This window comes from Carassius auratus, linkage group LG28B, assembly GCF_003368295.1.
Source record: "Carassius auratus strain Wakin linkage group LG28B, ASM336829v1, whole genome shotgun sequence".
Lineage (NCBI taxonomy): Eukaryota > Metazoa > Chordata > Actinopteri > Cypriniformes > Cyprinidae > Carassius > Carassius auratus.
The window spans coordinates 6,714,405-6,734,542 of NC_039293.1; the positions used below are offsets into that span (position 1 = coordinate 6,714,405).

The 20,138-nt window shown below is 39.4% G+C and overlaps 2 protein-coding genes and 1 long non-coding RNA gene across 3 annotated transcripts; 2 read left to right on the top strand and 1 right to left on the bottom strand.

The window, feature by feature from the left end:
* The first annotated feature begins 6,099 nt into the window (after window positions 1–6,099).
* Window positions 6,100–7,582, top strand: LOC113067496 (uncharacterized). Its single transcript, XR_003279373.1, has 3 exons — window positions 6,100–6,147; window positions 7,168–7,435; window positions 7,515–7,582. It is a non-coding gene; the product is annotated as an uncharacterized LOC113067496 (long non-coding RNA).
* Window positions 7,583–10,293: 2,711 nt separating this feature from the next.
* Window positions 10,294–14,679, bottom strand: LOC113067575 (uncharacterized). Its single transcript, XM_026239943.1, has 8 exons — window positions 14,447–14,679; window positions 12,593–12,668; window positions 12,249–12,507; window positions 11,590–11,667; window positions 11,157–11,230; window positions 10,695–10,846; window positions 10,450–10,601; window positions 10,294–10,344 (listed from the first exon to the last, which is right to left on the bottom strand). Exons 1-8 carry the CDS (start codon window positions 14,556–14,558, stop codon window positions 10,294–10,296), a joined length of 954 nt encoding a protein of 317 aa, XP_026095728.1. The 5' UTR covers window positions 14,559–14,679.
* Window positions 14,680–18,363: 3,684 nt separating this feature from the next.
* fmc1 (formation of mitochondrial complex V assembly factor 1 homolog) lies at window positions 18,364–19,124 on the top strand. The gene is made up of 2 exons (XM_026239900.1): window positions 18,364–18,548; window positions 18,807–19,124. Exons 1-2 carry the CDS (start codon window positions 18,420–18,422, stop codon window positions 19,011–19,013), a joined length of 336 nt encoding a protein of 111 aa, XP_026095685.1. The 5' UTR covers window positions 18,364–18,419; the 3' UTR covers window positions 19,014–19,124.
* The last annotated feature ends 1,014 nt before the right edge of the window (window positions 19,125–20,138 follow it).

Genomic DNA, 20,138 nt, shown 5'->3' on the forward strand with positions numbered 1-20,138 from the left:
ATGAATATTGTAGGAAAATGGTCCACTGTGTGTCAGATCGAGGCATTGGCTTTGGCCACAGACTTCCTAGTGGCTGACATACCCTTGCAGGAGATCATTTTAGGCACGGATTTCTTGAAGAAATTTGGGGCCGTGATTGACTTAAATACAAGAAGTTGTACCTTAATGGGGAAGAGCCTACCCCTACAACTGGGTAATGTGAACAACAAGACAAGGACTGTATCTGTAAGGCAGGATGTGATTGTGCCCCCGAGAACTGAGGTTATAATTCCTGGTAGTGTTGAAGGAGTGGGGCAAGAGTGGTTGGAAGGAATGCTGGAACCTTCGGATAGATTGGTTACTGAAGTTCTGGTGGCCCGGGTGTTATGTAGAGTGGAAAAGGGAATGTTGCCGCTAAGGGTTATTAATGTGACCAGTGAGGAACTTATCCTAAGAAAAGGGATGACTATTGGAACTTTGTTTACCGATGTTCAGATAGGGGATAATGCAGTCAATTCTCTGGGTTCACTGAAAGGTTTAGTGGAGCAGCCATGGACCGCTGAAGTTTTGCTACAAAATCTGGGGCTGAATGATAGGGGCCTGGAACCGACACAGTTACAAGCTGTTCAAGAATTATTGAATGACTATCTTCCTGTTTTTAGTCAAAGTGACACGGATTTAGGGCGGACCCATAGGACTCTACATCAGATTGACACTGGGGATGCAAAGCCCATTAAATTGGCTCCTCGTCGGGTACCACTTCATTTGCAGCAGGAGGTGGCAGATCATGTGAAGCAGATGCAGGAAGGGGGTATCATACGACCATCCTGTAGTCCTTGGGCTGCTCCTGTTGTTCCGGTGAGAAAGAAAGATGGGTCATTGAGGTTCTGTGTCGATTATAGGAAGTTAAATGATGTTACTAGAAAGGATGCATATCCTCTTCCACGTATTGACGACGCATTAGATAGCCTAACTCATGCACAGTGGTTTTCTACTTTAGATTTAGCTAGTGGCTACTGGCAGGTTGAAGTGGACCCTATAGATCGCCCTAAAACAGCCTTTATAACAAGACAGGGGCTCTTTGAATTTAATGTTCTTCCTTTTGGACTATCCAATAGTCCAAGTACATTCCAAAGACTTATGGACTTGATTCTGGCAGATTTGCAGTGGTCCACATGTTTAGTCTACTTGGATGACATTATAGTTTTCGGAAAAGATTTTAGGGAACATCTTCAGCGGTTAGGTCAAGTATTGTCCAAATTGCAGGCTGCCAATCTTAAAGTGAAACCATCTAAGTGCAATCTGTTTGCTACCAAAGTGCAATACTTGGGTCACGTTATTTCGGCTGAGGGGGTTATGGCCGATCCCAGTAAAGTGGAAGCTGTACAATCATGGCCAATCCCTAAAAATCAGACTGAGGTACGTAGCTTTTTGGGCTTAGCCTCATATTATAGGCGATTTGTAAGGGGTTTTGCTGAGTTGGCTAGACCATTGCATCGGCTTACAGAAAAAGGAAGGCGATTTCAGTGGGATGATGGTTGCCAGGTTGCTTTTGAGAAGTTGAAAGCATGTCTCACTACTGCTCCAGTTTTAGCCTATCCAGACCCGCAGCGTTCATTTATTCTGGATACAGATGCCAGTGACGTAGGGATTGGGGCTGTTTTGTCACAGGAAGTTGATGGTTTAGAACAAGTGGTGGCATATGCCAGTAGAACCCTGAGTAAACAAGAACGTAAATACGCCACTACCAAGAAAGAACTTCTTAGTCTGGTTACTTTTACCAAGTATTTCAAACATTTCCTGTTAGGGAAAGAGTTTTTGCTGCGAACAGATCATAATTCCCTTCGTTGGTTGCATAATTTCCAGGGCCTGGAAGGCCAGTTGGCCCGGTGGTTGGAACAGCTAGCTGTTTTCCAATATAAAATCGTTCACCGACCAGGTAAAGAGCACATTAATGCGGATGCGCTATCAAGATTACCTGCTTATTCTGGGGAGATTATGGCTAGCTCTGTTAGCTATGTAGAAGTAGAACCTTCACCTCAGGGTGGTGTTATGGAACAGGGAGAGATATTGAATTGTGAAATGGGGGAGGTGGAAGGAGGACTGAATGAGTTGACCAGAGCCCAGCACAGTGACCCAGAGTTGAGTTTGATACTAAAACTGAAGAGCCAGAAAGGTAGTAGACAGGAGATAGTGAATGCCTATCCATCCCTTAAGAAGTATGCCTTAGTCTGGGAGCAGATAGAGGTTCAGGGGCAGAGGTTGGTGAGGGTGTTGCCTCCAAAAATTGGTCTGAGCGCAAAGACTCAAGTTATTGTTCCACGGTCTATGGTACCAGAAATGTTGAGGTTATTGCATAATATTACAACTGGAGCCCATTTGGGAGTGCAAAAGCTACAAGAAAAGGTGAGGGATCGTTTTTATTGGCCGGGATGGTATAGGGATGTGAAACGATGGTGTCAGGAATGTCCTGAATGTGCGGTTCATAAAGAAATCGGTCCGGTTCCTCGGGCCCCACTTATTCCTTCTGTAATGTCTCGTCCTTATGAACGAGTGGCACTCGACATATTAGGGCCTCTTCCTGAGACCCTCCTCAGAAATAAATATGTGTTGGTGGTGGGGGACTATTTTTCAAAATGGACAGAAGCGTACCCCCTCCCAAATCAAGAGGCAAAGACCGTAGCTAGAGTCCTGGTAGAAGAGTGGGTGTGTCGTTATGGAACCCCTAGGAGCCTGCATTCCGACCAAGGTCGGAACTTTGAATCAAATTTGTTTGGTGAATTGTGTCGGTTGCTAGACATTAATAAGACCAGGACAACTCCATATCAACCTCAGTCAGATGGAATGATTGAGAGGTTTAATCGTACATTGCTTTCAATGTTGTCTTTCTATATTGATGACAATCAACAGAATTGGGATGTCCTTTTGCCTTATGTGATGATGGCCTATAGAAGTAGTGTTCATTCCAGTACTGGCTTTACCCCATATAAAGTTTTGTTTGGTCAGGAGATGGTTTTACCGGTTGACATCATGATGGATGTAGATGGACAAGAGCGATTTGCAACTGTGAATGAGTATGTGAAGGGGGTAGCTGAAAGTCTTGCCACAGTAGTGGGGGCAGTGAAAAGTCATCAGGCTAGAGCCTCAGAACATCAAAAGCGGTATTTTGACTTTAAGGCCAAGTTTCAGTATTATTCAGTGGGGGAGTTGGTATGGTTAAAGAATAAGGCCAGGAAGAAAGGGGTGAGTCCAAAATTGCAGAAACGGTTTAAGGGCCCATATAGGGTTTTGGAAAGGGTTTCTGAAGTGTTGTATCAGATACAGCCAGAGGCTGGAGGTATAGATCAGGTGGTGCATTTTAATCAACTGAAACCTTATGTCTCTTCTATGGTTGCAGAGTCTACGGGTGGCCATACAACAGCCAAAGCTGACCATAAGACTACATCTGCCCCAATTAGGGGGAAGAAAGAAAGGGGTCCAAGCTTTGGGTCTAGCTGGGTGTTTCGACGATCACGGCCACCTGATTTGCCTGTTGCTGGTGGGGGTGTATATTCATCAGCTACCAGTGTCACCGAGGGGTTTCAGTCGGTTAGGCCACCTGCTGCGGCTGGAATACCGGTTTCACATCAGCTGCCGACTGCTATCAGCGACTCTCAAACATCGCAGCTTTCTGTTGAGGCTGAGGTGTCTTTGGATCCAGTGGAAGTTCCAGTTGTGGACAGTGGTTGCCCCCCGGTGTCTCCGGTCCTAGTGAGAGAACCTCCCTCAGCTGCTGGATCTACAGTTACAGAGGGGGCTGGCAAGAGCGATTTGCCTACGCCAGCTATATTTGCTACAGAGCGGGGCCGTCCCCTACGAACACGTAAACCCCCTGTGTGGTTCAAGGACTACGATGGATCTGTTTAAGGACTCGAGGACGAGTCCTATTTTTTTCAAGAGGGGAAGTAGTGTAATGATTATGATTCTATTGATGGTGTGACGTCATTGCTACGGAAGGAACGATGTCTGTGAGTACACCTGTGGACAATGAACAATTTTGGGAGGCTTTTAAATACGGGGGCGGGGAAAGGTGAGAAGGCGCTGATGCCTAATAATGAACTGTGAAAGAGACTGAGACACTGTGTTTGTAAAGCCTGCTGGGTTCACAAAAGCAAGAGATCCGTTGCGTTCGTGGTTGGCTAGCACCACCGGCGTGAAGAAAACCGGGGTCCCACTTATTGGCCCGGAGGTAGACAGTGGGGGGTAAACTTAGATAGATAGGGAAGCGAGTGTAGGTGGACTTGGCAGGCTGTTTGAAAGAAACCTTCTCAGCATTTCCGCGGAGGGGAAGGTTGAGTCCTCACAGTGACGGCAGGGTGTCGTTGGACGTGGACAGGGAAGTCCGAAGTTATTTTATTATTACGGAGTTGTGTGGGTTATGGTTGTACTCAGTCATTTGTGATTACTGTCCTCCTGAAGTATGTTGATTGCCTGTGCTGGTTGTTTCACATAGAGCATGTGATTTAGGTTTGGAGTTTCTAATTAAGTGTGCTGTGTATGAGATTTCACCTAATTTATTGTGTGCTGTGAATTTGGAGTGAGTACTTGGGTTCTCTTTTAAATGTGTGTCACGGTTTAATGAAATATGACCAGTGTGTGTAATCAGGATATTTAAGTGAGACAATGCCAAATGGCTGCTATTGTTAATAAAAGTGTATTCTTTGATAATTCTTGGTCTCGAGTGTTTTGAGTGCTCCTCCCGGACCAGACCGGGGTGAAATTAAAGGTGGTGGCAGAATAGGTGTTAGTCTGCATTACCAGTGGCCCCTAGCGGTGGCAAAATTCATTACACTACTCTTTTTGCGATACTCCTGTTGCAAACTGACTTGTGCACTTGTAAACGCAGACGCGAGAGAACACGGGTAGGGAGGGGGGCAGATCGATACTAATATCGATAATATCGATACCAACGTTGGTATCGGTATTGGATCGATACCAACGGGAAAATATCGATACTTAAGTTTCAGTTTCTCTCTTTTTGCGACCTGGCCGTGTTTGTCAAAATGCTGCTGCTGTCACAGAGCAGAGCAGGCTCTCAAGAGTGCTGCTCGTGCTCGACACTGCTCTCCGCCCCCTCTCCTGTGTTGTACCGTCACGTGACTCACCACTAGCGCTACCACCAGCAGTCAGGCGCGCGCACCGCTCAGCCGCGCATTTCTAACAGCAGTCAGTCAGAGGCGGAGAGAAAGAAGAGCGTTGTATGGCTGTATTTTCAGGCCGATCTACCCTTTTTGTGTTAGCTGTGAAAGGGGTACTAGTTTCTATATTTAAACTACACATAGATTTGCACCAGACTTAATTATTTTATTATTTATTATTTTATCAATAGCTAATTCTCCAAGAGCAGTGGATATTACAAGGCGCCTATCAGAAATGATTGTGAAGGACCTGCAGCCTCTTTCCATAGTGGAAGATGTCGGCTTCAGGAATTTTGTACAAGGAGAATTTGTTTTACATTGTGAAGTAAAACTTTGTGACTTTGTTTAAGAAAAAAATCCTGAAAAGAAGTGCACAGAGGAGAAACATTTTTTTATTAACATGCTACTTGAAAAGAGAATTTGTTTTACATTTTTTATATTTGTGAAGTAATCATTTTGTAACTTTGTTTATTTAAATAAAACAGAAATAACCAAAAGTTGTTTCTGAACAAAAGCTTTTGTAGTACTGATAAATAACCCAAAATGCAAATCACAAAAACAAATTAAAAGTCATGAAAATTCATTTAGATTTAGGTTGAAGACGCTTCCACCTTAATTATTAAAAAGTATTGGTATTGGTATCGGTATCGGCGATACTGGCCCTGTATTTACTTGGTATCGGATCGATACCAAATCTAGCGGTATCGCACACCTCTAACGGGTAGGGGAGGGGGGTTGGGGGGTGATTGAATACGTTTTATTGGTCGATGCCTGACCAATGAACAACGCCAGCCAGTGCGACTTGTCATGCTGAAAAAAAAACATTTTTATGCATATGTATGCTTCATTTTTAAAACACTTGGACAATATTTTCATTAAATTTCCTGACGGGATTTTATATTGCACTAAAAAAAAAAAAAAAAAAAAAAAAAAAAAAAATTCGAACGGGGAGAAGTAGCTTCATTGCTGGTAAAAGTGTTCACAATCAGAGGTAAATTTTGATATAAGATGATATTTAACCCTTGTGCACTGATCATTTAGCATGTATATTGGGGCTGTTAATAAGATAGAGCCCTGTATTTAAGCTCTGGCCCCTCAGGCCAGGCATCGGGCCAATTTTCATGTCAGCTCCGCTGAACAGGGCCGATCTGTTTGTCAAGTGCTGAAATTACAATTTATAGAATGGCTCGTAAATGTAGTACTGTAGTAGCTCGGTTATTAAAATATTCCAGACAACTCCAGACAAATATAATATTTTTATAATATTATTTTATATTGCATTTATATTGCATTATACGTAAAATATTATACTTCACACTTTTTTTGTTTATTTTTAATTTATAAATTCCTTTAAAAACATTAACAAAAAACAAGTAATAAATGTACAATAAAGTACAATCAAATTCTTATATTATAATCACATTGCACTTGAATCAAGTTAAAGGTGTAATCTGCCGGTGTCCTGCAGGTGACCGTGTAAATCTGTCTTCTTAGGATGCACTTAGGGCTTTACCATTACAGCAGAGCACTCTTAGATCTACAATGATTTTCAAGTGCTTAAGTTACGATGCTTTTGGCAATACTAGGGCTATGTAACGAACAAAAAAAATTATCTTTTTCTAAATTAACTTAATAAAATTTAATAAGAGTTAATAAAAACAATTAAATTAAATATAATCACTTTGCTATTACATACAACACTGAACTATTTTAATAGCTAAAACTGTAATATAAGCTCAGTTGTGCAATAGATTTTAAACATTGTAAAATCAGCATTATAACAATAGAAAAAACCCTTTTAAAAATTAAACTGAAGATTGTGCAATTATGCCATATTATTGTTGTGTGCACACAAAGGTTAGGTTTTATCAAATTATTATTTGAAAAAAAAAGTATTAATTAAACCTGTAAGTAGCAGCCTTTATAATAAAATATCATTGTATAAATTACTTGGGCTTCTTTTAAAGTGCTGACCATGTTAAAATATTTTCCACTCCTTTGCTTATAACAGAATTGAGCGATTGTGGCGGGATGTGTTCACTGCGGTTACCTCCCACTTCTACCATGTTCTGCACCAGCTGGAAGAGGATGGGCATCTTGATCTGTCCAGCAGTCTTCACATCTTCTGCTGTCACTATGCCTTTATCCCACGGCTCCAAGTCCATCTCAATATATTTAGAGATGGATGGGACAACCATCCCCTTTCATCAGAGGGCAACCTCTCTCCAAATCAGCTGTGGCAACTGGGGCAGCAGTACCATTCAGAAGAGTGTGATGAGGTAGGCATGGTTTATTTTTTCCTTTTTTTAATCTATTCTTATTCCCTTTTTTTTTTACTAATTTTATTTTTTCTTACAGAATCTACAGATTCCACAAATTGACTGGGAAAGCAGCGGCCTTATCCCCAGTGACACAAATTCTGGCATTCGGGTTCCTGAAATTGAATGTCCACTGAGTTCTGAGGAAATTAATGAACTAAAGGCTGCTGTGGACCCAATGCAACCATCAGGAAATTTTGGGGCAGATGTTTACATTGCCACACTGCAGTACATGCATAGTATTGGCTATATGTAAGACAGTTGAAATATCTTTGAGATAACCCTCCCCCCCAAAAAAGCCACAAAGAACAAGTTCTGTTTTGATATTTTACTGTAGAAGACAAAATAAATGTATTTACTTTAAGCAGACTTTTGTCTTACTACAACTGTAGCGGTCTCAAAAAAAAGTTTAAATGTTAAGTTAACAATTAACAGTATTATTTGAACACATGAATATAAACAGTCTGGGTTATTTAATTACACAAAAGGCATCATAATAAGTAAAACACTGCAACAGCTAAACATTCTAAAACGGTTCCTTTTACCTATTTTGACATTTACAGTAAAACAAACATGAAAATGTGTTAATGTCTGAAATTATCGTTTCACTTTGATATTTTCAATTTGCAGCCGTTTATGTAATTTTATACAAGGCCAAAACCAACATCACTAGTGGCAATACAGCTTTCTAGGTGTTTTTTGAAATGGTCATAAGTCGTGTAATGAGCTGGTAGACGAAGAATGCAAAAACAGGTGGAGGATGTAGGGTTTTCTGCCTGCACCACTTTCACCTGCATTTCCTTCATTGGTAGCTCCCAGCCCACCCAGAATTTGACAAGCTGTTTCAATTTACACTGATCAGCTGAAATGGAGCAGATATATGAAGAACATACGTTATTAAAACACAAATTTCACAATACATAAGCAAGTTAATGTAAAGACCTCTTAAATATTCATCAATGATGCAAACAGAAAAGATTTGTCTGTATATGGATTTGTTTCAGCAACAAGCAGCTCAATTGCTAGTTTTGCTATTAGTAAAGTACAAAACAACATACCAGTCTCAACAAACTTCCTAAGGTACCCTGAAATTCTGCACTGGGTGGTAAATGGGGGTTCATTGTCCCTGTCTTCATCTTCCATGGGCCAGTTGATGTTGTTTAAGAGAACCTAATTATAATTTTAGTATTCAAAAAGGGCATACTTCACATGTATAAAACAAAGTAGGAATTAATGTTATGATAATTAAAGTTGGTAGTTTAACTGAATAAATCACCTGTGTGCTGCAGTCAGCCATTGACTGTCTTGGAAATATCACAGATGCCACATCAGGTCGGGCCTCCAATAACTGCCATACCATTGACTCCTTCAGTCCTTGTCGGAGTTGTTTTACTTGTCGCCAGGTTCTTGTCAGCACCTGAATATGACAGATAAAATAAATTAGTGAATCCTATTTGAATGATCATTAATGTAATTAGGAAATAGGGGTTGCTTTCTGATTTAACAGTTTTTCACATTTGACTGATTTTCACATAAGCCTAATTTAATGGTCCACTGCTGAACTTCTGCATAAAGTTCAATTGCTTATAAAAGAAAAAAAAAACAATTTACAATTTATTTTAAGGTGTTCTGGTTACAGTTTAATTATAAATTTAAGTACCGAGTAATATTAATTAACTACGTGTACTTACTACATGGTTAGGGTTAGGATTATGGTTAATTTATTGTTATTATAACTGTAAGTACCTGTAACATGGCCACCTTAAAATAGTCTTACCAAAAACACTTACTGCATGCTGAAGAAGATTGTGTAACAGCCAAGTGCGGTTGGTTGTAGTCAACACTGGAAGGTCCCAAGACATTGCCAGTTGGTTAATGGCTGCCTTTTGATCCTCAGTAAAATCATTCTTTGAATCACCTACAGCAAGCTGTATGAATAGTGAAAGAATACAATTAAATATACAAACACATTTACCTCTACCAATATGGCACATACCAACCTACCATCTGTATTGTCTCCCTAATGTCGATGTCGGCCACATCTTCAATTGTGATGGTTGCTGTTTGTGGGGAGCCACCTAATAATACATGTACAATTGCTGGGCTCACACCTGCTAATGAAGGCCCACCATGGAGGAAAGAATGACCAATAATCCTGCCTGCCATCACAAACAAGTCACTCTGCAAAAGGACTTGGGAAGTAGATGGGATAAGGTGGTCAGCTTGCCCTTCAAATAATGCAGTTCCGTTTCCATTTCCTGTTTGTTAAGCAGGAAACCCAAAGCATTTTTAGTTAAGGTGACAATGTTTGTCAGTACACTGATCACACAGTGATACAAAATGGTAACTGACATCTTTTTATAGACATCAATTATTTTATTTTATTCTAAACATGTATGGCTGTGTTTCTGCTACAGATCGCAAAAAAAGCTATTTGCCAGAATAGTATGAGCTGTTTTCCATACAATGGTTCCAGAAAGATTTTGAGGCTTTAAAATTATAAGAGATTTTTGTCCAAAACTATCCTATAAACAAGACAGACAGCCATATGGGTTTTAAACAGGAGGGTAAGTAAAATATTGAAACTTTCTTTTTAATGTTGTTAAAATAACCTCCTTGATGATATTCCATGAAAGAACTAACCGACATTAAAGAGGAATCCATTCTGCAGCTTGTGCATCACCATGCTGAAAAAATGGCGCTGAACACCATCCCCAGTGGCAACATCCCCTAAAAAAAAAATATGTAAAAATTTTGTAAACTGCTTTAAAATGTGTTAATAAGAACATGTAAGTTGTATCATTAAAAAGTGTAAATAATTAAAGGAATATAGTGTATGACAAAATCCAATGGGACAGGATGTTTGGTTTCTAGTAATGACAAGATTTCATTATTAGTTACATTATTAAGTTTAATATTGTTATAGTACCTTCCAATCGGCATTGAAGAGGTCTTGTCCAATCAATTTTGGGGACTTTGTAAAAATGTATTATTCTCCCCTCCTGGTCCTCCATGTCTTCTCTAATATCAATTCGTACTTTCAGTGGGGGCTCATCTTCTTTTTGTCGAAGTGCACACCGCCTGTACTGTATAGCTGCCCTTTCTGGAAGCTCAATCCTCTTCCAATCTGAGGCCAAAAAAACTCATGGTATGGTATCATGGAAATCATTTTTACATAAACTTTTTCATTCTGAGAGAATAAAACGCACAAAATCAGTACCATCACACATTGAAGGTGCACTTTCAGCTGAAACTGATGGCCCAGGTGTTAAATGATCAGGATCAAGTTGGAAAGCAGTGCTTTGGGATGGTAATGAGGCAGTTTCATCAACAGAGTTTCCATCCATAATCGAGGGGAAAGTCTCAGGGAAACTACAGTAAAATACATAAACATCCATTGCCCATTTAGGCTTTAAGGAACATTTGAAAACATCTAAAAGATGTAACATAAGCCTAATGAGAATTGTTTGCAGTATGATATCCCAAATTTGAGATTTTCTAAATTGCTCATTTGTTTCAACACAATTGAACCAGAAATGCCATAATTCTTCTCTGTCTCTCTCTCTCTCTCTCTCTCTCTTTTTTTTTTTTTTTGGTAAAACAGTGACTGTATTTGTTGTGGACAAAAAAAAAAAAAAAAAATCTCTCCCTACTGTTCACAACTCTAACATTTCTACAGTACCTTTCTCCACATGTACTGGCATGGTAAGGCATCACTTCTGCAGAAAATTCTTCTCCACATATCGGACAGGCATCCTGAAGAATGAGACAGACTCAATATGACATCAAACAGGTCTACAAGCAAACCATAAGCACATTGCTTATGAACTTATGACTAGGCACAATCAAGTTTATTGTCTAAAAACAGTATATGCTGACTTTACAAGAGAACCAGAAACAAACACAGACTAGCAGTAACAGTTAAAGACAGTTTAAAAAATAAAATGTTTAAAGTCATAAAAATGACCGGTGGTCAATCATTAAATATTGTACAAAAGGTCCTTTAATATATTTATAACCAGAGTTAAATATTTTCTCAGGATACATCCTCAATTTACCAGTGACTGCTTTAGCTTAAGTTTTGTCATCACTTTTTAACCAAGACAGTCTCTTACCAGACAAATTACATCTGACTCATGGCTCAGTCCATGGGCCTCTTCAGTTTCTTTTTCCTTGTCAGATTCAGATTCTATCTGAAAAAAATAATAATAATTCAGATTATATTTTTATTCTATCTGAAAAAGAGTCTCATTATAACTATGCCATGAAGTTTCTTTATTGTAAAAGAGCATAACAGAAATACTTCAAGAATAATAGATGGCTATATTTAAGAAGATTTTCATATTCAAGAAGTGTGACTGAGGGTAGCAGCTGAGCCCACCATATATACAGTAAGTGCATAAATGTGTGATAGCTGAAGAAACCTACACTGTAAAAACAAAAACTTAAATGTTTAAGGCAACCAGCTTCTGCAGATTTTTTGAGTTTTCTCAACTTTTTATTTTTTTTTATTTTTACAGCACTGTAAAAAATAGTTGAGAAGACTTAAAAAGTTCAATGCCAGCTTCAGCTCAACTTGTTTTCAGTTTTATACAAACAAAAGTGGAGTAAACTCAAAAATTCACAAAAATAGGTCAAGAAAAAAAAAAAACAGCTGTTTGCTAAAAAAAAAAAAAAAAAAAAAAAAAAGGTAACCGTGTAACAGCACACCTGACCTGGGACTTAAAGAATATACTTTTTCTTTTTTTGTGAATGACACTGAAATATCACTTACCGCATTATTACTTTGACAATCCTCAAGGTGACATGGCAGCAACTGTAATGGGACTGATATACCACAGGTCATGCAGATGTTTTTGGGCATGTTATGAAATTCAGGTGCATTATATGGCAACTGGGTTATATCGATTTCTTCTTGGAGGGGGATGATGTAGATGCCATTCTTCCCATTGTTAGAGGACGTCTTCAATATTTTTGCTGTGTAGCCCTGGGAATCCTGGGCCAGAGATGTTGTTTTCCTTTGTCCACTGCCCCCTTTTAAATAGACGTGTGAAAAAAAATAACAATGTTGGTAAAAAGATAAAAAATATGTAAATGCATTTGGTATCATAAACTTACCTGAGGCTTTTTGGAGCAGCCAACCACCTCTTAAGTTTTGCAACTTTGGGTACTCCTGAAGAAGTACTTTGGTTATCTGGATATTAGAAGGCAGATATACAAGTAAAATACTTTATGAAAACACAAATGGGAAAGATTGTTCCTGCTTTTTAAAGATTTAATAATACTAACAACAACAATAATAATAAATAAATACATAATAAAACAATGTAAAGAAAACAGGAACAAAAACTTGTAATATCTTTTGTCCATAACATATTTAAACATCAAGTTTTACACCATGGCTCACCTCAGTATGATCAGCATTGTCTGGAATATTTACAGTTCTTCTGCCTAGCCCTGCTTGTAAGAGAACCGTTTCATCTTTGGGAGTCTTTTGGGAGTTTTTTGAAAGCAAGCAGAACTGGAATTCTAAGAACTTTACAGACGTAACTTTTGCAGGTTCAGGTGCCATTTTTTTTCATTCGTTTACGGCTTCCATGGTAAAGTGCTGGAAAAGCTCTTTAATAAAATAACAAAATATATGTGCAAATTAGCAAAGTTATTGTTATAAAATTAACTCTTGCAGGAACAGACCATTTGCAGTGTAGGCTAAAATAGAAGAAAACCTAACATATGGGCCCTATCTTGCACCCAGCGCAATTGACTTTGTACACCGACGCATGTGTCATTCCTATTTTGCACCTGCGCAAAGCGCGCTTTTCCCTCCACAGAAGCACGTCGCTAAACTAGTGAATGAACTTGCGCTCCCTGGGCGGTTCAGCGCAAAAAAGGAGGCGTGTTCCGGCGCAAACAATCCCTGGTGCTATTTTACTGTTCCATTAAACAATTGCGCCACTGACCAGAAAAAACCTAGTCTAAAGTCAGTGGCGCGTTGCGCATTGTTCATTATGCTATTTTAAGGGCGCATGCTTGACCATAATGTATAGCGTGCACAACGCGCATACACTTTGCTCATGTAATCTACACAGATGCAACAGTTATTTTTGCAAATCATAAATTGTTACACTAAAAAAATATTAACACATGAGGTGACGGAAATCATTGTGGTGTGACACGAAGATGTGAAAAAATAGGCATAAATCTAGCTTACAAATTATTCAGGCTAATTATTCTCCCATCCCCATACAACACAACTTCTCTGTCTTTCACTGCTCTTACAAGAACATCAGTCTCCTCGGCTGTGAACCGCTCCTGGCGTGCGCCTGGTAAATACGCCATAATAATAGCAATCCATAATGGAACTTGCGCACCTGCTTTTAAAGGGAATGTTGGATGACGCTCTGATTGGTTTATTTCACGTTACGCCCAAACCACACCTATGAATAATGAAGCTACTTCAGACCAACCCATTTTAGATTTGCGCCGGGCGCAAGAGCCATTTATCCCGCCGGGAAAATAGCAACAGCGCCGAGACCCGCCCACAAAGTTACTTGCGTTTCGCGCTTTGACACTTGCGTTTCAGATCGTTAAAATAGGGCCCATGATGTAAACCGTTATTAAATACAATATTATATAGATACATTGTACAAATGTGGTTTTCATTGGCAACATTTAATGGACATCTTCAACCAAAACAACTCCCAGTGTACTAATTAGTGGTAGAATTCCCCTTTAACAACCTGGATTAAGAGCCATGCTCAGGGCTGTATTGATGACAAATCACATATGGGTCTTTGTGGGGTTCATTTAATCAATTAATTACTAGCCCACATCTTTACCACATCACACAACAAATTGCTATATACAAATAAAGAATAAATATAACCCCCCCCCACCCCCACCCCCACCATAATAACATTTTTAACTATATAAATATTGACACCTGAGAGCTCGGAGTACACGATTCCTTACCTTTGCATTTCTTGCTGAACTGTGTTTGGCCTACTAACAGCCTGGCCAACCCCAAAGGAAGCACTAGTACCAGGCTGAGGTGCCACGGTGGGAGAACTGTTGGGATTTCCATCTGCTTGAGGGCTGCTATGCCTTCGGATGCAGCTAAGCAGATTCCTTACAGCACTTTCTATTTCTGAATTTTGCTCCTGTAGAAAGAAAACAATATAAGTTGCATTCACATAAAATGCAACAATAACAACAAGAATAATAATTATTATTATTATTATTGTTATCAAGTAATAACCCACCCCCACATGCATGGTACAGTGTATTTATTCTATAACAAAGAAAATTCTACATGGGTCATGGAGTATCTTGTCTTTTTTTTTTTATCAATACTCACGATGTTTAAAAACACTGATATATATATATATATATATATATATTAAGAAATTTGAAATTCATAATTAATATATGAAAAAAATACTTCTAAGAGTTACAGAACCACCTAACACAGTCCTTTGCTAACAGCAGTAAACGTTGAGATCAGGGACCTGTTTCACTAAGGAGGTTCAACCAACTCTGAGTTTAACTTGATCTCTGAGTTGACTTACGCTGAGATGGGAAATTCAGAACAGCAGCGGTTACAGAACAGCTGAAATGAGTTGGTTTAATTTTCACTTAACCTCCTTTGTAAAACGGGCCCGAGGTATAGGCAACCAGCAATCCAGGTCTTGGAGTGCTGCTGTCCTGCAGAGTTTAGCTCTAACCCTAATCAAACACACCTGAACAAGCTAATCAAGGTCTTCAGGATTACTAAGATTACAGGCAGGTGATTTTTTTTTCTCCAGGGTTGGAGCTAAACTCTAGGGCCGACGTTGCCTACTCCTGGTATAGACAACTGCTACATTGACCGCCAAACGGCGCGATCTGCTCTATGAGGTGACGTCATCGCATACATAAAAACGTCCCATTTCATTGGCTCCAACCAATAAACGAATTTTTTTTTTTTTTTAGTGCAATATAAAATCCCGTCAGGATATTTAATGAAAATATTGTCCAAGTGTTTTAAAAATGAAGCATACATATGCATAAAAATGTTTTTTTTTTTCAGCATGACAAGTCGCACTGGCTGGCGTTGTTCATTGGTCAGGCATCAACCAATAAAACGTATTCAATCACCCCCCAACCCCCCTCCCCTACCCGTGTTCTCTCGCGTCTGCGTTTACAAGTGCACAAGTCAGTTTTGCAACAGGAGTATCGCAAAAAGAGTAGCAAAAGTCAAAGCGCCAGGAATTGAACTTGTACTGCCAGATCTGAGAGGTTGTAAGCGCCGACTTGAGGTTGTACAGCGAAACTGAAGTAAAGTGCAAAAGACACACATGTGTGTCTGTCATTTTGTACATGTGAATGACATTTTACACATTTGTAACTTTTAATCTGCAAGTTCAGCTTTAAAACAGGGGTGTTTTGATCATTGTCTGTGTGTGCAAATCGAAAGATTCAGCTTTTCACGTCAGGGTCGTGAGTGTAAATTTCAATTTACAAATACATATATTAATATGACAAGTTCTCAAATTCCAACTTACAACCTCTCGAGTTTTGCAACTGATTTACCTCCATAATAACATGCCCGGGCTCTCTATGGTAAGAATCATCATTATTATTAAAGATATTTATATTATATAAAGATATCACTTACTCTAATGAACCCTGACATGAAAATAGTTTGTGGTGCACAGATCCTCATTCAGACAATTAGCGAAATAAATCAACTTTTTGATGATTTTCTAATTATATGACCAGCACCTGTATATCTTTTAGACATTAACACATATCTATAGAGAGTGAAATTCTCAGAGGATTTAATCTGTGTGAAACAGACACATGTCTGCGTTAAAAACACAGTTAGCGTGCAGGAGTGAATCAATCGTTTCTGGTTCGGAGTGAAAGCACCGTTCATGATCACTTACACCTCACACATCTGGAGACAGCTGGAGTCATCTCAAGCAGATATATCCTGAGAAATACCTCAGGTTATAATAAACACAGAACACTTCAGAAACACTGGGTGAAATCTGCTGCTTAGTCTGGTCCCATACAAACCTAAAACTGTTATTTCAACCGTACAGTTTACTTCCTGAGATGTCACAGTTACAAAAAACGATGGTCTGAATAACACAAGCTTTACTGGTATGACTTGAGCAGAGCAGAACTTCAAACCATGAAACAGAAGATTAACTGGTGCTCATCTCAATTATATCTCTCTGACTTCTTAAACATCCAGTGAGCACACTAATATTCACCATATTTTATTAAATTAAATGCCAAGATGAAACAGTAGAGAGTGTGATCTGATATCAGGTTGAGGTACTTTTCTATATTTAAAATTGTTCGATGTTTGTCCATGTGTTCGTTCACTCTCTGAATCATTTATCAACTACTCTCCAGAAAACATCCTGCGACTGGAGAGATTTCTGTTTCTGTGTATTAGACGATGAAATGATGAGCTAGGGTTAGTTCTACAGAGCGGAGGACACGCTTGAGCTCACGACCAAACCATTCAGTTCAGTGTTTAGATGAACCCCGACCGAAACATTGAAGAGAACCGACTCCAAACAGACATTTACTTCTGAATCCTACAGCGCTTGCTCTCATTTTAAATTATTTGTCAGCAAAACTGAAACATGTTGTTGACAATACAAAGAACTGAACTACAAGATACTTAATTAAACGCATTTACTACTGAAAACATGCATGATTTAATAGATTATGTGACTAAATAAGAGTGGATTACAGAACGAACGACTCAAATGAACCGGTTCTATTTGAACCAAACTCACACAAATGACAACGTGTAGTTTAATCTCCTGCACTTAACGTTTCAGAAGTCTTTCATAAACATTCATTAAGGAAAGACCATTTTTGTTGTTTTGTTTTGTGTTGTGTTGTTTTTAAATGTAGGCCTATAGTCTGTGCCAGTTGGGTTGTATTTATGCTTCCTCTAAAACTTGAGCAAATCTTTTAAATGTTTTTTTTTTTTTTTTTTTTAAGATCTCATCATTTAGGAGTGTAATTACAATAATTCTCTTTGATCTGATCACTGAGGGGTTTATTGTCGACTGGCCAAGAGTTTAAAGGATTTCTTAGGATATGTGTGTATAAGAAGGGCCAGAGAAAGGGGTAATGGGGAGGGTGTGCGACTGTTGTTAGGTATTTCATATAGAGAAATAGAAAAGAGAAAGACCTGAAGTATGTAGTTTGGTTAGGGGATGGTGGGATAGTCATTGTGAATGTTTATAATCCATGTCAGAGATAAAACTGGAGGCATTAAAGGGGTTATATAGAAGGATTATTTGGTGTGATGACTTTAATGCTCATAGCACAGAGGAAAAGACTGATAGGAATGGTTTGAAAGAGGAAGATTTGATGGATACTGATGGATCTCTTTATTCAGAGACACAAAAAGAGCCTTGTATTGAGGTGGTTAATCACATGAAAAACAACATAAATAATAATAATAATATGTGTCACAAACAGCAGCTTTTTATGTAACGTCAGATTGTTTTCCGTGAAATGAGATAAAGATATTGTATTTATTCCACTGTATGTGGTTATGGGAAATTAAAAATTTGGTTAGGTGGAAACTGTATACAGACAGCTCTTATTCCTCCCTTCAGCTGGAATTGAATAACTTTTGCATAGATCATGATAGAAACAAATGTCTGATATGTGATGGGAAGAGGAGTAGCCTAGAACAAGTTTCGGTAAAGGGCGGACTCTTTTGATATTAGTTTGATATTAGTCATAGATGTGCTCGACTCGATCTGTGTGTGACTGCTTCGGTCTCTGTCCTCGACTCGATCTGTGTGTGACTGCTTCGGTCTCCGTGCTCGACTCGATCTGTGTGTGACTGCTTCGGTCTCCGTGCTCGACTCGATCTGTGTGTGACTGCTTCGGTCTCTGTGCTCGACTCGTGCTGTCTGTCGTGATGGCGGCCGTGACCTCTCCTCTGCGCGCGTGTCGCGGGATCCTGAAGGAGATCCGGATCGCTAAAGGCTCCGGTTACAGAAACACTCTGGTTTATAAACATGTGCTGGAGCAGTTCAGGAGGAACCAGGTAATGTGAAGGTTACACCTCACGAGCGCGATCCCATCAGGCACCGCTCTGCCCGTGTTTACTAATACGTGTAGCGGACTCATGTTTAACGTGTAGTTTATCTGTAACGTTCCTCGTGGCTTGATCGTAAGAGAATACTGTTTATTCTCCGTGTTTCGGTGCAGAAGTTAAGCTCGATTTACTGGAGCTCGGTCTTCCTCATAAGAACAGTCACCTGACTGATCTGTGTGTGTGTGTGTGTGTGTGTGTGTGTTTCAGGTGACCGGCGCTCAGTTCTGCCGGGCGCGGATGGACGCTCTTCACGCGGCGCGCACGTATCTCTGTCTGCTGACGTCCACGCGCCTGCACCTGCGCCTGCACGAGCGCTACCACGCGCACGGCGGTGACCGCGCACTCGAGCAGGTGGCGGGACTCGTGGGGCTCCGGCTCCCGACACAACCGGGCGGCAAAGGCTGGGAGACCTGAAGACACCCGATAGACTGTGTGTATGTGTGTTTGAGACAGAGAGTGTGTGTTTGTTTGTTTGTGTGTATCTTGCCCGTGCTTCTTCATCAAATAAACTGAGTTTAAGCCAGAGTTGTGTGTCATGAATCTGTTGAATCACACACAGAGCACAAACCACTGATGAACACAGTCTCTGAAAGACACCGCTCCAGTGACTGATGAAATTAGGGGTGCTCCGATCGAAATTAGATTAAATAAACAGAGCTTTCTTCAGTTACAGGAGAACTCAAGTGTGCAATGATTGACAACATGTGGTTTGATACCTTACAGCAGACATTGTGTAAAATGCTTTTTTTCAACTTCAAATTGTCTCTGGTGTCACTGTACCTTCTTTACAGGTGAAGATCAGTATATCATGTATATCACTGGTGATTCATTGTGTTACTGTATTACTGTACTGTTTATTTCTTTCAAATTAAACTAGATAAAAAAGTTTGTCAAGACAAACTTTAAGTTGGTTTGAGAAAGCCTGACCAGAAAGTTTGAAAAGTGAAAACGTGAAAAGTTTAAAAAGATATAAAAGTTTAATTAGTTAAAAAAATACAGTGATTAACACATTGCTAGCATTACAAAAAAGTGACTACCATGTCATTAGCATGATTAGCAAAGTTGTTTCCATGATTAGCAAGTGACTAGCATGATTAACAAGGTATCTAGCATGTCGCTAGCATAATTAACAAGTGACTAGCCATGTTGCTAGCATGATTAGCAAGTTACTAACATATCTCTAGCATGTTTCTAGCATGATTAGCATGCAACTAACATGTTGCTAGCATGATAAGCATGTCGCTAACATGTTTCTTGCATGATTAGCATTCGACTAGCATGTTGCTAGCATGATTTTAGCATTATTAGCTAGCATGTTGCTAGCTTGTTTCTAGCATGACTAGCAAGTTGTTAACATGATTACCATGTTGCTAGCATGATTTTAACATGATTAGCATGTTGTTAGCATGTTTCTAGCACAAATAACATGCGACTAGCATGTTGCTACCATGATTTTAGTATGATTAGCATTTTGCTAGCATGCGACTAGCATGATTTTAGCATTTTGTTAGGATAGATAGATAAATAGAGATATATAGA

Excerpts from the sequence above, each read along its gene's own strand:
- LOC113067575 (XM_026239943.1), bottom strand. The coding sequence starts at position 14,558 with ATGGAAATCCCAACAGTTCTCCCACCGTGGCACCTCAGCCTGGTACTA. Across the intron at positions 11,231-11,589 it reads AGTCAGATGTAATTTGTCTG|GATGCCTGTCCGATATGTGG; the intron begins GTAAGAGACTGT and ends CTCATTCTTCAG. Across the intron at positions 10,345-10,449 it reads GAATAATACATTTTTACAAA|AAACCAAACATCCTGTCCCA; the intron begins GTCCCCAAAATT and ends TGTCATTACTAG.
- fmc1 (XM_026239900.1), top strand. The coding sequence starts at position 18,420 with ATGGCGGCCGTGACCTCTCCTCTGCGCGCGTGTCGCGGGATCCTGAAG. Across the intron at positions 18,549-18,806 it reads AGCAGTTCAGGAGGAACCAG|GTGACCGGCGCTCAGTTCTG; the intron begins GTAATGTGAAGG and ends TGTGTGTTTCAG.